Raw genomic sequence first — 14,216 nt, 5'->3', positions numbered from 1 at the left:
TGAGTGCTTTCTTGTTCACTGAGTTCGACTGTCTGAAATAGACGACGTTCGTCTGTAGTGCGACCACACATTTCTACAGTGTCGCTCACACGAGGGGCCCAGCGATATCTCTCTCTTTTACGAGAGGTACAAGTCCCGTCTTGACTATCTACAATCCAACACATGATTCGTTTCGTACGTGATACACGCCTTTATAGTCCTCCTGTTACGCAGGACGTTTGACGTATTCAAAGCACGCAACTCCTCATATTGGATTCCGTAGATATCTCAGGTCTTAGGATCCAATCATGGAACCGCCATATGAGATTCAAGTCATGACGCTAGTCCATGTGACAATCTCATGCGGGTCAATCCAGTATTCCGTTCTCCAACGAATACCTATGACAATGATCGTATCCAATACCTATGATCATCGCTATGATCATCAATCACACATCATACTAGTCTTATTATGTCATCATTCCCATAATGACATAAGACTAGGGAGTTTAGTATCATTCATAATGATACATGGATTTCATAACAGATCTAGTATGTAAGAACATGTAATGAATCAAATACTCTCATAAAACCATAGAAAGTATCAATACATCGAATGTATCTGAATAAAACTCATAAACAGTACATCATAGAGCACTAAACCAACAATACTTGCGATATTTGTTGAGTCTAGGATATTATTACTTGATCGAATTTATACACCTAGATTTGCGACATCACATAGCAACAAGATGTATCCACCTTTTCGGTTGTCCATCTCAAGAGAACCCCAAAGTTAAACATTCTCGTTTTGGAGCAGTCTTAGAATGGGTGACCTACTGGGAAGTATTTTCTGGGATTTGTGCAAGTGAGGACAAAACACGCTAAAAAGTCTCTTGTTGGTGTGTGAGGATAGCTTTGATATTTCGTAGCGGTCTCGGATGGTTACAATGTCCATATTCGTCCTATCGTTCGAACGTTGGCGTGATTATATCATCGCCTCAATTACAATCATATCTCATATAGGTGGCATCCGATCCGGATCGAATGTCCCATGGATGCGACGCAATCTGAACCCTTTCGAATTAATATTAACGCCATACTAGTTACCCCACTCACAAACATTTATATATTTTTTTTAGAGAAAATAACATATAAATATCTAAACTTTTACAAAAATCTCATATAAATACCTGAGCCGTAAAACTTTTCTATAAATACCTGAACTTTTAAAAATCCTATATAAAGACCTAGACTTTAAAATTTTTTTCCAAATAACTACAAATTTCAGGTATTTTTTAAATAAAAATAAGTGATATTATTAACGTATTTTAGATTTATTTGGGAGTTTTTTAGAAGTCTGGACATTGATATAGGATTTTAGAAAAATTCAGGTATTTATATAAAAATTTTATAGTTCAGGTATTTATGTGGAATTTTTGTAAAAATTCAGATATTTATATGCGATTTTCCTTTTTTTACTATACAGGCATTTTCGTTTGCACAATTTTTTAATTCTCCTTGTAATAATTTTATATACTTCTTTTCAGTTCATTATATTAAATTTACCCAATTGTACTTCCGGTTTGACCTAACCTAGTCTCGGTACACCCGGATAATCAGTTCAGTTTATTTCATGGTTTTTAGACTTAACTGACATTCTATTTGGGGTACAGACTATGTGGCGTCCGGTCTGACCAGTATTTCATTTCGGTTTGGTTTGACGTTTGACTCGAATAGTATTTTCTGGAGTGGACCGTTCGGTCTAAATATTAGACCGGCTCGATCCATGTCTTTTTAGAGGTTTAAATTTTTATTTCTCTCTTCTTCATTTAGACCGGGTTGGTCTAATGTCTAGATCGACTGGTCTAGTTTTTCTCTCCCTCGTCTAGCTTATTCTATGAATTTTTAGAATTTCAGCTTGATTTTTCTCTGGATCAGTTGGTCCAACCCCTGGACCGATCGATCCAAACCTTTTCTTTCTTCTAGATTAGTCTGTCCAGACCGGTCGGTCCATCACTTTGGACCGGTCGGTCTGAACCATCTAGACCTATCGGTCTATACACTTGTCTGGACCGGTCGGTCTAGATGTTCTGGATCAGTCGGTCTAGACACTTGTGTGGACCAGTCGGTCTGGACTCGTCTTCAACCTCTACACATCGTGAATTCTTCTGCAACCTAGATCGATCTGTTCTACCCTAGACTTGTCGATCTAATGCTTAGTATTCACCAAAATCACTCAAACATGCATGATTTGCTATGGAAAATTCACTAAAACTCATACAATCTCATATTGAACATGAATCAAGAGTTAATTTTGCACGGAAACATCCAAAAACTCAAATATCATATGAGAATAATTCCGAATTAAACTCGAATTCACTCACCTCGGGTTATGCTCGCGTGTTAGGTGTTGAATGGGAAGCTTGCTAGAGTTTCACTTGGTCTGTGAAAGCAAAAAAAGGATGTGAATTTCTCAGATTTGAGAGATGATTCGGTTCTCAAGACTGATGAATAATGAGGATGCAGGAATGGTTAAATAGAGCTTGAATTGGACAAATCTTGGGCGGAAAATCCGGACACATCGTAGAAAAATTGCGTACTAAGGTCTTTACGGTCGAGAAAATCAAGTTTAGGTCGAAAAATAGAGTGTCGATGGTTTTAAGGTTGAAATCCAGTCAAAAATTGCGATTTTTCCGTCTATCCAATGCCTGGACCAGTCGGTCTATGTCTAGATCGATCGATATAGGTCAGTGTGGTTTGTTTGGCCTTGCCGACAACCTGCACCGGTTGATCCAGACAATTTGTTTTTTTTTTTAAATCTTGGATTGTTACAGAAGTGTCCAAAATTCTCAAACAATATTTTTTTTAGAAAACTGAATTTTTTGGAATCGAATCGAGCCGAATCGAATTTTAAAAAATTCTTAAAAAGATCCATTTTTTTTAAATAAAAACCGAAACATTAATTCCTTCTATTGGACATGCCCATTTCAATTTATAAAATTATACAAGATTATGGAAATGTGTTTTGTCTAAAGAATTATGTTATAAGCTTTTTTGGTTTACTCTTATTAGAGCAAACATTTATTCTTTCAACTTCTTTCAGAAAATGGGCATGCGTTCGTTCACGGACAGCCAGGGTTTTGACCTGGTCCGCCAAAGTAGATGTAAGTTCTCCAGTTAGGATCGTTACTCCCATGAGCTAAATTGTAACATTTCGCATTATCCATGTCGACTTTAACGTTCTCGGCATCCCTCTTGACGTGATGCTCGTCGACTATGAAAATGTGGTCCATGCTGCACGACTTCTTGAACCCTTCCTCCGCGAAGTGGCCGCTTCCCATGTCGGTGTTCGTGTGTCGGCCGCCTACTTTAAAATTCAAGATCTCGCCTCCCCAATCGACGGCCGATGCAGAGCCCTTTAGATGCGACAAGATTGATTTCGGCCAATACCCGACACTCACATCATTCACAATGAGCCACCAATCTCCACTCTGGGGATCCTGCAAAACAATTACTTCTCTATACAGTTATATATGAAGTTTTTTTTACCGTGATTTAGGCCAAAGACTCAAGATTTCTTTCTTTTTACCTTCATTATAAGTAGTGTGACCTTAAATTGTTCGCCATCGTAGGTTGAAACTCGGTCAAAGGTAGCACCAATACCGATCCCTTGGTTGGTTTGGACAAAGCCGGAACACAGGTGGTTGTAGCAGCCTGTTTTGTAACGATCAGCCTGTTTTTTGTTGAGTTTCCCATTTCAGCATCACACATGAGAATGACTTATTAGCTACGTCGTATGCCAATATGGGAAAATACGAGGAAATATTAGACCATGATCAAGCAAACTTACGGTCCATAAAATAAAGAGACGGGGGTTATCGTCACCGTACAATCTTGGATACACCTATGAACAAATGTTTTTGAACCATCGCTCGAGTCAGAGTCAAAATCATAAATGATCAGACATACGAATGAAACAAGACCAACGGAAAAAAAACCTGCCAACCAGCTTCGAGGGAATTAAGATCCGGAGCATCAATACCGCCCACAATCCACATCTGGGCCAAACTAAACTCATTCCATTCTTGAACATGTGGTTTCCACACGTTGATTGCAGCTTCTATTCCGTTATATATTCCTCCTCTCCCTCGAATTATGGCATACTTATGCAAAAAGGGTCAATGACAATAACATACTTGAGGATTGAATATTTGTGAAATTGCTAACAAAAATATACCTCATGTATAGTGGGATCAAAATTTGCAGCTGGGTGAGATCCATAGTTACGGATGGCATTTGGATCTTTTTTCCCGTAACTTCCGATGGAACCCCACCGTAAGAGATCTTTCCTTGTTGTTCTTCTTATTGGTACGGTGTTTTCTGGGCATTTTCCACTCCTTTGCCATAACTGAGTACTTATGAGCCCCGATTGTTTTTTATCGTTTCTAAAAAGATCTTTTGGGATAAAACTCGGTCTCATCTATTTGGCAATCCGAACGACACAAAAGAAATAATGTAAAATAAATAGCAAATCAACAAAAAAAAAAGATTCAAAAGGAGAAAAGCAAAACAACTTGTAAAGAAAAAAGATATATACCTGAATAGTGTGGTTCTTTAGTAAAGGATGATCAAACGCGAGTTGGTTGGTGATGTTAACACAATCAAATATATCTCCATCTAAACTCTGTTCAAATACCAACATGAAAAGTGATACACTAACATAACATAATCGAAACATGAACATATCCCACGTCACGAAATCTATATATACGAATTAAGAAATTTTATAATTTATATATGTATGTGTACTTATACATATACCTTGATGGATTTGACAGCAGGCTTATTGATTCGTTTCAAGTGTCTTTGAATCTCAACTTCTTGTAGTTCTGAAATCTCTCTCCTACCGGAGGAGGTTGTGATTACCAACGCCGTGATTACAAGAAACAGCATCGAACTGACAGTCCGATGAAACATGAAGACATGAGAAGCCATTCAAAAAGACAATATCAAACGCTTTGTGGTTGCCGCTATGTTCCCAATGCTTGGGATTGATATGCATAGAATTGGTTTATTTAATAAATTTTTTTTTTGGAATCTTTGTGATTGGTGCTATGTCTCTTGAATTTGGATTATGGTTTCTATTTTTAATATATTTTTTTCTATTTCTACAAATCCAATGGACATATTATTTATATATAGGGAATGCTGATTTGTTTCTCGAAATAAATTAATTACAATCTCCGTTAACCCTGTAATATAGTATGCAATTTTATTGGATATTAAAGGTTAATTATGAATACTCAAATAGGATATCAATGTCTATAAATTTGGATTCTAGATCAGGTTACTCAATATAAAGATACATTGAATATTCGGAAAACTATTATAATATTATTATGTAGTACTTGAATTTAATTTTATTATTATGTAGTGCTCTATGATGTACTGTTTGCGAGCTTTACTTGGATACATCTGATGTATTGACGTTTTCTATGATTTTATGGATGAGTGTTTGATTCATTACGTATTGTGCATGCTTTAATATGTTATGAAATCCGTGTATTGTTATGAACAATACTAAACTCCCTAGTCATATGTCATTATGGGAATAATGATGTAATAAGACTAGTATGATGTATGATTGATGACCATATAGATGATCATAGGTATTGGATACGATCACAATCATATGTATTCGTTGGAGAACGAAATACCGGATTGACCCACATGAGATTGTCACATGGACTAGCGTCATGACTTGAATCTCATATGACGGTTTCATGATTGGATCCTAAGACCTGAGATATCTACGGAATCCAACATGAGGAGTTGCGTGCTTTGTATACGTCAAACGTCCTGCGTAACAGGAGGACTATAAAGGTGTGTATCAGGTACGAAACGAATCATGTACTGGATTGTAGATAGTCAAGACGGGATTTGTACCTCTCGTAAAAGAGAGAGATATCGTTGGACCCCTCGTGTGAGCAAGGCTGTAGAAATGTGTGGTCGCACTATGGACGAGCGTCATCTATTTCAGACAGTCGAACTCAGTGAACGAGAAAGCAGTCGAATCAGATAAGGTGGCTTATCCATGCCTTATGTTCCACATATGATATCGCGATACAAAAGGATCATCAGTCGGAATCATCTCTGGCGTTCGTAAGTGATACGTGTGTACCGAGTCTAAAATCTATAACCCGATTCACACCTCACCGCAAGGATACGGATCATCGTAACACGGGGTCGAACTCGAGGACCGGTTGCTAAATCCAAATCTAGATCAAAAATAGATCAAAGCAAGCAAGCAAGTGATGGTAGAAATATGTAGAATCAATTGTAAGCAGTTCTTTCCCGTGGATGGAACGTTGCTCTGATACCAAAAGTTGTGACACCTGAATCCCGTATCCCGTGAACAGGATATGCCACATGGACAAAATCAATAAAATATAATAAAACCGAAAGTACGTGAAATTTAAAATCACTTTTACATAACAATACGCAGCGGAATAAACACATCACACGTCTCTTGAAAACACATGTCCAAAACGTAATTAAACACAACCGTCTTCACATGGAACCTTATTCCACATTCCAAAACACACGAAAGGAACATAAAACATTCGTACATGATGTCACTTTTCCCAAGTCGTCGCCGTCGCAAGTGCGCTACTCGTGCTCCTCGGGATCTGAAAAATTCAACAACGGAGGGCTAAGCATAATGCTTAGTGAATGGCTCGGATTGAGCCCGGAGAGCCCATCTCATGGAGAACGGTGCCAACTAATCTCTCAATACAAGAATTTCCTTATTTTATCCATTTAATATTTTCTCAATAATCATTTTTAATTCATTATCATTATTCCATGCATTTCTGGTACCTTACAGTACTGACTCAAGTCGTCAACTGGTACCATCAGGTACCATTTCCTTTCGGTCTCATCTAGTACTGACTCAATTCGTCTACCGGTACTAGATTCCACCCTGCTTCTCTATAATAGTACTGACTCTACATTGTCAACCGGTACTATTACAGAGACGACCACACAGATTCACCAGTTCTGACTCCACGTCGTCAACCGGTACTAGCTTCACTACACATTCCCATGACGGTACTGACTCCTCTTCGTCGACCGGCACCGTTATGAAAACGTCCACACAACAACACCAGTACTGACTCCACATCGTCAACCAGTACTAGTGTTACATTTCGGTAATAGTACTGACTCCAAATTCGTCAATCGGTACAATTACCAAAACCATCCCCACACACCAGTGTTGACTCAAGGTCGTCAACCGCCCCGTACTAGTACTAACTCACGTCCGTTCTATGTGGTCCAGACCGGGCGGTCCTGCGTACTCGGACTGTCCGTTCTCTCTTGTCACTCAGACCGGGCGGTCTAGATCCTACTGGAACGGTCGTTCCAGTTCGTTTCTACATGTTCGTTCTGTCTTGTCCCAGACCGGACGGTCTACACCCGGATCGCCTCAAAGACAGCATTTATCGGGTAAAGAGCAGATGCGTACGACCTGCATGGATGTCGACGGCGATCGACGATCAGCTAGTTGAATATTGGGATTCAGAAGAAGGAACGCGGAAGAGTCAAACATTCTCAAGCAATCGACGATCCCGAGCGGAGATCGAACGTGCACCCTCGACCCACACTGCAGGACGGAGATCATTTCCTCGAGTCGCCCATGAGATAGTAAGTAAATAAAAATTTAATTTAAATTTTTTTGAATCTTTTTTTAATTAAATTTTTTGGGTGCAGACGCAGAAGGAAGGTGAAGAACCTTCTGCGTTGCGATTGCTGCAGAAGACTCACCGTCGAGCTGACGGTACTTATATCAGCGATCGCATTCAGGAAATCGAGGATGCGATTCAGGCAAAGATCACCGATCGTCTCTCCCAGTTAGAGGAGAGTTGTGGATCGACCCAACTTTCGCCAGCAGAAATCAATAGCCTCTATCTGGAGGTAAATTTATATTGATATATTTTTTTTATTAAATTATTTTAATTGACGTATATTTTTTATTTCGTAGGTTGTCCAACCGGATGCCAAAGGACGTATATACGGCGTCGGTTCAATGGCGACTCAGTTGGATGGTGGTCATCCGGATGCAACATCGATCGGTCACCACGTCTCACTCACTAAGGAGGTCGAGCTGTTGAAGAAGAAGATTCAAGAGTTCGAGGACGATCGCAAGAAGATTGCCAGACTTGAAGAAGCTGAGGCACGGATTACGCGTTACGAGACGTTTTTCGCCCGGCTATTTCCTCCTCATAACGACCCACCAACGGCGCAAGAGATGCGTTCAACCCATTTCTGACTCCTCAGTCCAGAGTCGGATCTGAGCCCGGAGTCGGACCTTCTTCGACACCGGCAGACCAAACAACCGGATCAGACAATCCGGATTTGTTTAGTGTTTAATTTTTTTTAATAAATACTTTTTATTTAATAAATAATTTTTTAATTTTAAATAAATATTTTTTATTTTATATTTTTAAAATTATTTTTTAAAATTTAATTTAATTTAAATATTATTATTTATTAATATTTTTTTAAAAAATTATATAATAGATTTGCGACATAGTGCGACCGATTAATTTTGTCGTAATGTTTGTGACCGAATACCTACCGATATATTTGGTCGTTATGTTGCGACAGCGTGCAACCGATTTATTTTGTCGTTATATTGCGACCGAATACCTACCGATATATTTGGTCGTTAAGTTACGACAGAGTGCGACCGATTGATTTTGTCGTTAGGTTGCGACCGAATACCTACTCCTATTTCTGTCACAATATGCGATAGATCTGGATTCAGCGATTTGCGACAGATTAACGACATATAGCCATCTGTCGTATATGTGCGACCGACTACCTACAAATCTTTCTGTCGCAAAGTTACGACAGAATCACGATCACACAGGTTTTGCGACAACGATTTAGCGACCGATGAGGATCTGTCGTAATCTGTCGCAAATTTTTTTTACCGATAGATTCTTCTTCATGTTGCGACAGATTTTTCTGTTGCAAATTACAGTTTTTCTTGTAATGATACGAAAACGCTTAGTATTGAAACAAATCGGACTATTAAATATATAAATAATTAACAATTGTTTTTTTCTATATGAAAAATAACATATATGGAAAAAACAATAATAGTTATTAAATCCATAAGTCTTATTTACAAATATGTAAGTACAGCCATATATGGTTTCCATGCTATTGCGTAAAACCGGTGGCTTTATTCCCGTATCCAAAGGGGAGTTTTCCTTCCTTATAAAAAAAAAATACATACCATATATATCTTATATGACTATTCATCATACATATGCACACGATAAAATTTTATATGAAAAAGCGTTATAGTGAAACGAATCTCGCTATTAAATGTATAAATATTAAAAAATGATTTTTTCTATAATAAAATAAAATATATAGTAAACCATAATAGGGATTCGTATCCATATTTTTTATTTACAAAAATGTAAGGACCCTTGATTTATCTTATACGATTATTCATCATCTATACACACACGTATTTATATATATAGTGTGTTTATAATGGATTTTTATAGGTAAACGCTAAATAGTGATATTAGAATGGTTTGATTTAATTTAGTTTGGTTTAATCTGGTTTAGTTTGGTTAGGGTTTAACAGGGTATTTCATTTTCTCCTATTGTATTTAAAGAACATTGTGTTATTTGAATCAATACACATTTATTCTTCTCTCTCCTCTTCATACTGTAACTCTTGTTCTTAATTTTCTTTGCAAATATTTTTCATTTCAATGGCTTTTGATGTTTTTATCAAAAGTTGACAAGTGAAGCAAATCACACTATTAAATGTATAAATGTACGCAAATTGTTTGTTTTTTATACAAGTGATAATACGGATTCAAATCCTATTTTTTATTTGCAAAAATAGTAAACACACTTTATGTATCTTATGTGAATATTTTAAATGGTAAATTATATATTACTAAAAAGGATTCAAATCCTAATTTTTTTAATTACAAAATGATAAATATCTTATGTGAATATTTTGTAAAATTTCAATTTTGAATAAATACTGGATAGGCTATATCCTATACATTTGATCAATCTATCTTATGAATAATCCATCTGAATGTACGGAGTGTAGAAAAGAAAAGAATTGGTAAAATAAGGAAATTATATCTAAAAATTATAGGATAATTGTAAATTTAGGGGAGAAAGCATAGAATAGAATTATAATTAAAAAAAAACAAATATCTTTTTTAATAATTAAGATTTAGTTTAGAAAATAAGTTTCCATTAATTTACAGGTCAAAAACGATAGTTTAGTTAGGGAGAAAAATCAAACTTAGATTGTTTTAGATAGTCGTAATATTCAAAACTGTAGTTTAACCAAAAAACCAATTAAGAACCCATTAATTGAAATCACCATAAAAATTAAACTAAAAAATCAGATGTAAAATTTCAGTTTCATTTATATAATTGTGATGAAAAATATCAAACACACTATCATTTTTGGGGGTTATTATTTAGCATCCATGACAGTTCACCACGACATCTATAAAAGCATGATCCAAACACTCAAAGAAATAAATCGATCAGTACGTAATATATATATATATATATATTATATAGTTGAGTAATATATATATATTATATAGTTGAGTACACAAATCTTTTAAAATACTCAGTTTAAGATTTGCAAATATTTGCGTATATCATGTATTTGAAACCAGAAGGGGTGAGGCCGTGAGAAGGTGAGAAGTCTTCATCATTATTTAAAAAAATGTTTAAAAAATCCAAATCTGGCATTTATATGAGGAATTTAGTGATTGGTTTATATTGGTTCAATATGATTTACTCTGGCATCGCATTTCCTGTTTCTGGTTTAATTCTTTTGCAATTCGACGGTCGTCTTTGGTTTAATTTTAATTTCTATGTTTTGTGTTTGTTTTTCCGAGAAATACTTAAACGTTGAATGTTTATACTTTTAAATTCGACGAGGGAATAAATTCACAATTTTCTTCTTTGATTCGAAATCCGACAATTTAATTGGTTATGTGTATGGACCAAAGCTACAGTCAATCTAATTAAACCGGTTTGATATAATTTAATTAATCGTATCATGGACGTTATATTATTATAACGTAAAGGGTGTGATTTAAATAAAATACAAACATCTTGACAAAAATAAATATAAACATGCGAATCTATATTTAATTTCTCCGGACCAAATTCTATAAATTAAATTAATTTAATTATACAAGTTATATATATATATATATACACACACACTCAAACTTATCAAATAGACGCTATGTTATTTAATACTATATTATACAATATTAACACTCCATCATCAATTATTGAGCTTGAGGCTGCTGGCTGCTACAGCCTCTTTTCAAAGGATTGTAAACAATCAATATTCAAATGAATTTTATCCATTTCCAAATCTGTCCACGTGACATTCACATCATCATGATGTGCTAAAATGCGTAATTTTTTAAAATGTCTAAAATAAAAGAACAAAATCGTTACAAGTTATATATATATATATAATTTTGTAGATGATTGGCGGAGAAGGGAACCCCCCCTTCGGAGAGAGTTTTTCCACACCTCATCTTGGTTCGGTTCAGAGTGAACCGGGCGAACTTGATGGTTTGTGTCAATTTCGGTTTTGGCTGAAAGGAGGTTGACACAGTAAGTTGTGCACATTGACAAAAGCTCTTTTCATACTCGTTCGGTCTTCACCAAATTCCTAGTGACCTAAAATCAGGTAGCTCAATTGGTAAAGGCTGAGGTAAACTCCTTTTCCACCGAATCTCTGCTTGGAGATACGTTCACTTGAACTTTTTCAATCCTCAGTTTACTTGGACCAAAATCCGGTGATCTTTCAAATTGTAAAAAAAAAGTTTCTCATGATAAATTGGTTCAATTTAAAAAACAAAAACTCGAGGGTGAGGCCGTGAGAAGGTGAGAAGTCTTCATCATTATTTAAAAAAAAATGTTTAAAAAATCCAAATCTGGCATTTATATGAGGAATTTAGTGATTGGTTTATATTGGTTCAATATGATTTACTCTGGTATCGTATTTCCTGTTTCTGGTTTAATTCTTTTGCAATTCGACGGTCGTCATTGGTTTAATTTTAATTTCTATGTTTTGTGTTTGTTATTATGGTTTCCGAGAAATACTTAAACGTTGAATGTTTATACTTTTAAATTCGACGAGCGAATAAATTCACAATTTTCTTCTTTGATTCGAAATCCAACAATTTAATTGGTTATGTGTATGGACCAAAGCTACTGTCAATCTAATTAAACCGGTTTGATATAATTTAATTAATCGTATCATGGACGTTATATTATTATAACGTAAAGGGTGTGATTTAAATAAAATACAAACATCTTGACAAAAATAAATATAAACATGCGAATCTATATTTAATTTCTCCGGACCAAATTCTATAAATTAAATTATGAACAATTAGGGTTTCGACCATAGTAGAAGTAAGTCCCCCACATTGTACCTGTATTTCCCATGCGGATATTGTAGCATTTTGGCCTCGTGGCAAAGGATCCAATTCCTGGTGGAGATTTAAGGTTGTTAGATGGATCAACGATCTCAAGGTTCCTGAAATAGGCTGCCTTTCCAAACCCTTCTTTTGGAAACTGCCCACTCCCCATATCTGTACTTGTGTGTACTCCACCCCTTTGTTGATTCAGAATCTCGCCTCCCCATTGCACTTGTGACGCGCCATCTGATAGAGTAGTGAACAGCGTCTTCGGCCAGTACCCGACGTTTATTCCTTTAACTTGGAGCCACCAATTTCCTGTTGTTTTGTCCTAAATCAAGAACGATTCGTGTTATGGTTATATATATATATACATTCTGTTGGGTTCCCTGCGGGTTCCTAGCATGCGATCTCATCGATCTAGAGTTTGGTTTCTAGGTTTCATGCAGCGGAAGAAAAAGATCTAAACCTAGCCAAACGTCACACAAAACTAATTGTGCAATAACCCGAAAGAACGTGTATATCAATGTGGGATTCGAATACTTACCTCGTTCTATCAAGATCTGGAAGTATCAATCGATGCAGGGCCTGTTTTAATCACCAAGAGTTGAAAACACAACTCCTCTACACGTATCTACACCGGCGGGATGAATTCCAACAGTTTGGAACTTATCTGCTAGGATTTGTGAAGAGAAAACGACGTCCTTGACTTGGAATCGATATTCCGATGTTTAGAACTCAAGAGAAAGCTTCTCCAAAGCTCTAGGATGTGTCTAGGACGTGTTAGGTTGATTACCTAGGGTTTGTGGCGGCTCCCCTCATTAATTAGGATTGTCCAAAACCCTAAAACGCGAAAAAAGAAGTTATCCCGTAAGTCGGATCGTCCGGTCTAGGTCTGGACCGGACAGTCTGGCTTCTACGCGGAACAGACGTTCCGTTATTCCTCGCAGAACGGACGGTCTTGACGTCTGGACCGGACGGTCTGGCCCTTGCAGAACGGACAGTCCATTTTCCACTGGAACGGACGGTCTGGCCATCTGGAATGTTGGGATTTTCGGGCTACGGATTCCTAGCATGCGATCATATCGATCAAGGGTTTGGTTTACTAGGTTTCATGCAGCGGAAGAATAATCTAAACCTAGTCAAACGTCACACGTAACCAAAATCATCCGTAAAACCCCGTTTAGTCGTGTATATCACCGTAGGAATCGAATACTTACCTCTTTCCTGAAGATCTGAAAGTAGCAATCGATCTAGGGCCTGTTTTAATCACCAAGAGCTGAAAGTACAGCTCCTCTACACGTATCCACACCGACGGGAAGGATTCCAAACGCTTTTGGAACTGATCTGCTAGGATCTGTGAAGTGAATAGGGTTTCCAAGACTTGGGATCGAATCCCGGGAACTAGAACCTCAAAAGAAACGATTTTCTTGTGTTCTAGATCTGTCTTAGGGTTCTGTAAGTCGAGTTCTCTACTTAGGACGGCGTCCAACACCTCCATATAAGATTAGAAACCCTAATCCTTGTGAAAAGAGACTTTTTCCGAGTATTGACTCGGTCCGAGTCAGAACTCTGACTCGGTCGAGTCAGAACGAATCAGCCCAAGCCCATTGTCAACTCTTGACCCGACCCATTTAGTATTGACTCGGTCCGAGTCAAAACTTTGACTCGACCGAGTCAAAACATCAGCCAAGCCCAAAACACTTTATGGGCTTCGAC

The 14,216-nt window shown here is 36.9% G+C and overlaps 1 protein-coding gene across 1 annotated transcript; it reads right to left on the bottom strand.

The window, feature by feature from the left end:
• Positions 1 to 3,104: 3,104 nt before the first annotated feature.
• Positions 3,105 to 4,977, bottom strand: LOC104817584. Its single transcript, XM_010546834.1, has 6 exons — positions 4,804 to 4,977; positions 4,580 to 4,666; positions 4,220 to 4,462; positions 3,981 to 4,145; positions 3,572 to 3,715; positions 3,105 to 3,482 (listed from the first exon to the last, which is right to left on the bottom strand). The coding sequence occupies exons 1-6, from the start codon at positions 4,975 to 4,977 to the stop codon at positions 3,105 to 3,107; spliced, it is 1,191 nt and encodes a 396-aa protein (XP_010545136.1).
• Between the last annotated feature and the right edge of the window lie 9,239 nt (positions 4,978 to 14,216).

This window comes from Tarenaya hassleriana, unplaced genomic scaffold (assembly GCF_000463585.1).
Source record: "Tarenaya hassleriana unplaced genomic scaffold, ASM46358v1 Cleome27, whole genome shotgun sequence".
Lineage (NCBI taxonomy): Eukaryota > Viridiplantae > Streptophyta > Magnoliopsida > Brassicales > Cleomaceae > Tarenaya > Tarenaya hassleriana.
This window is presented reverse-complemented; position numbering and strand designations above follow the sequence as displayed.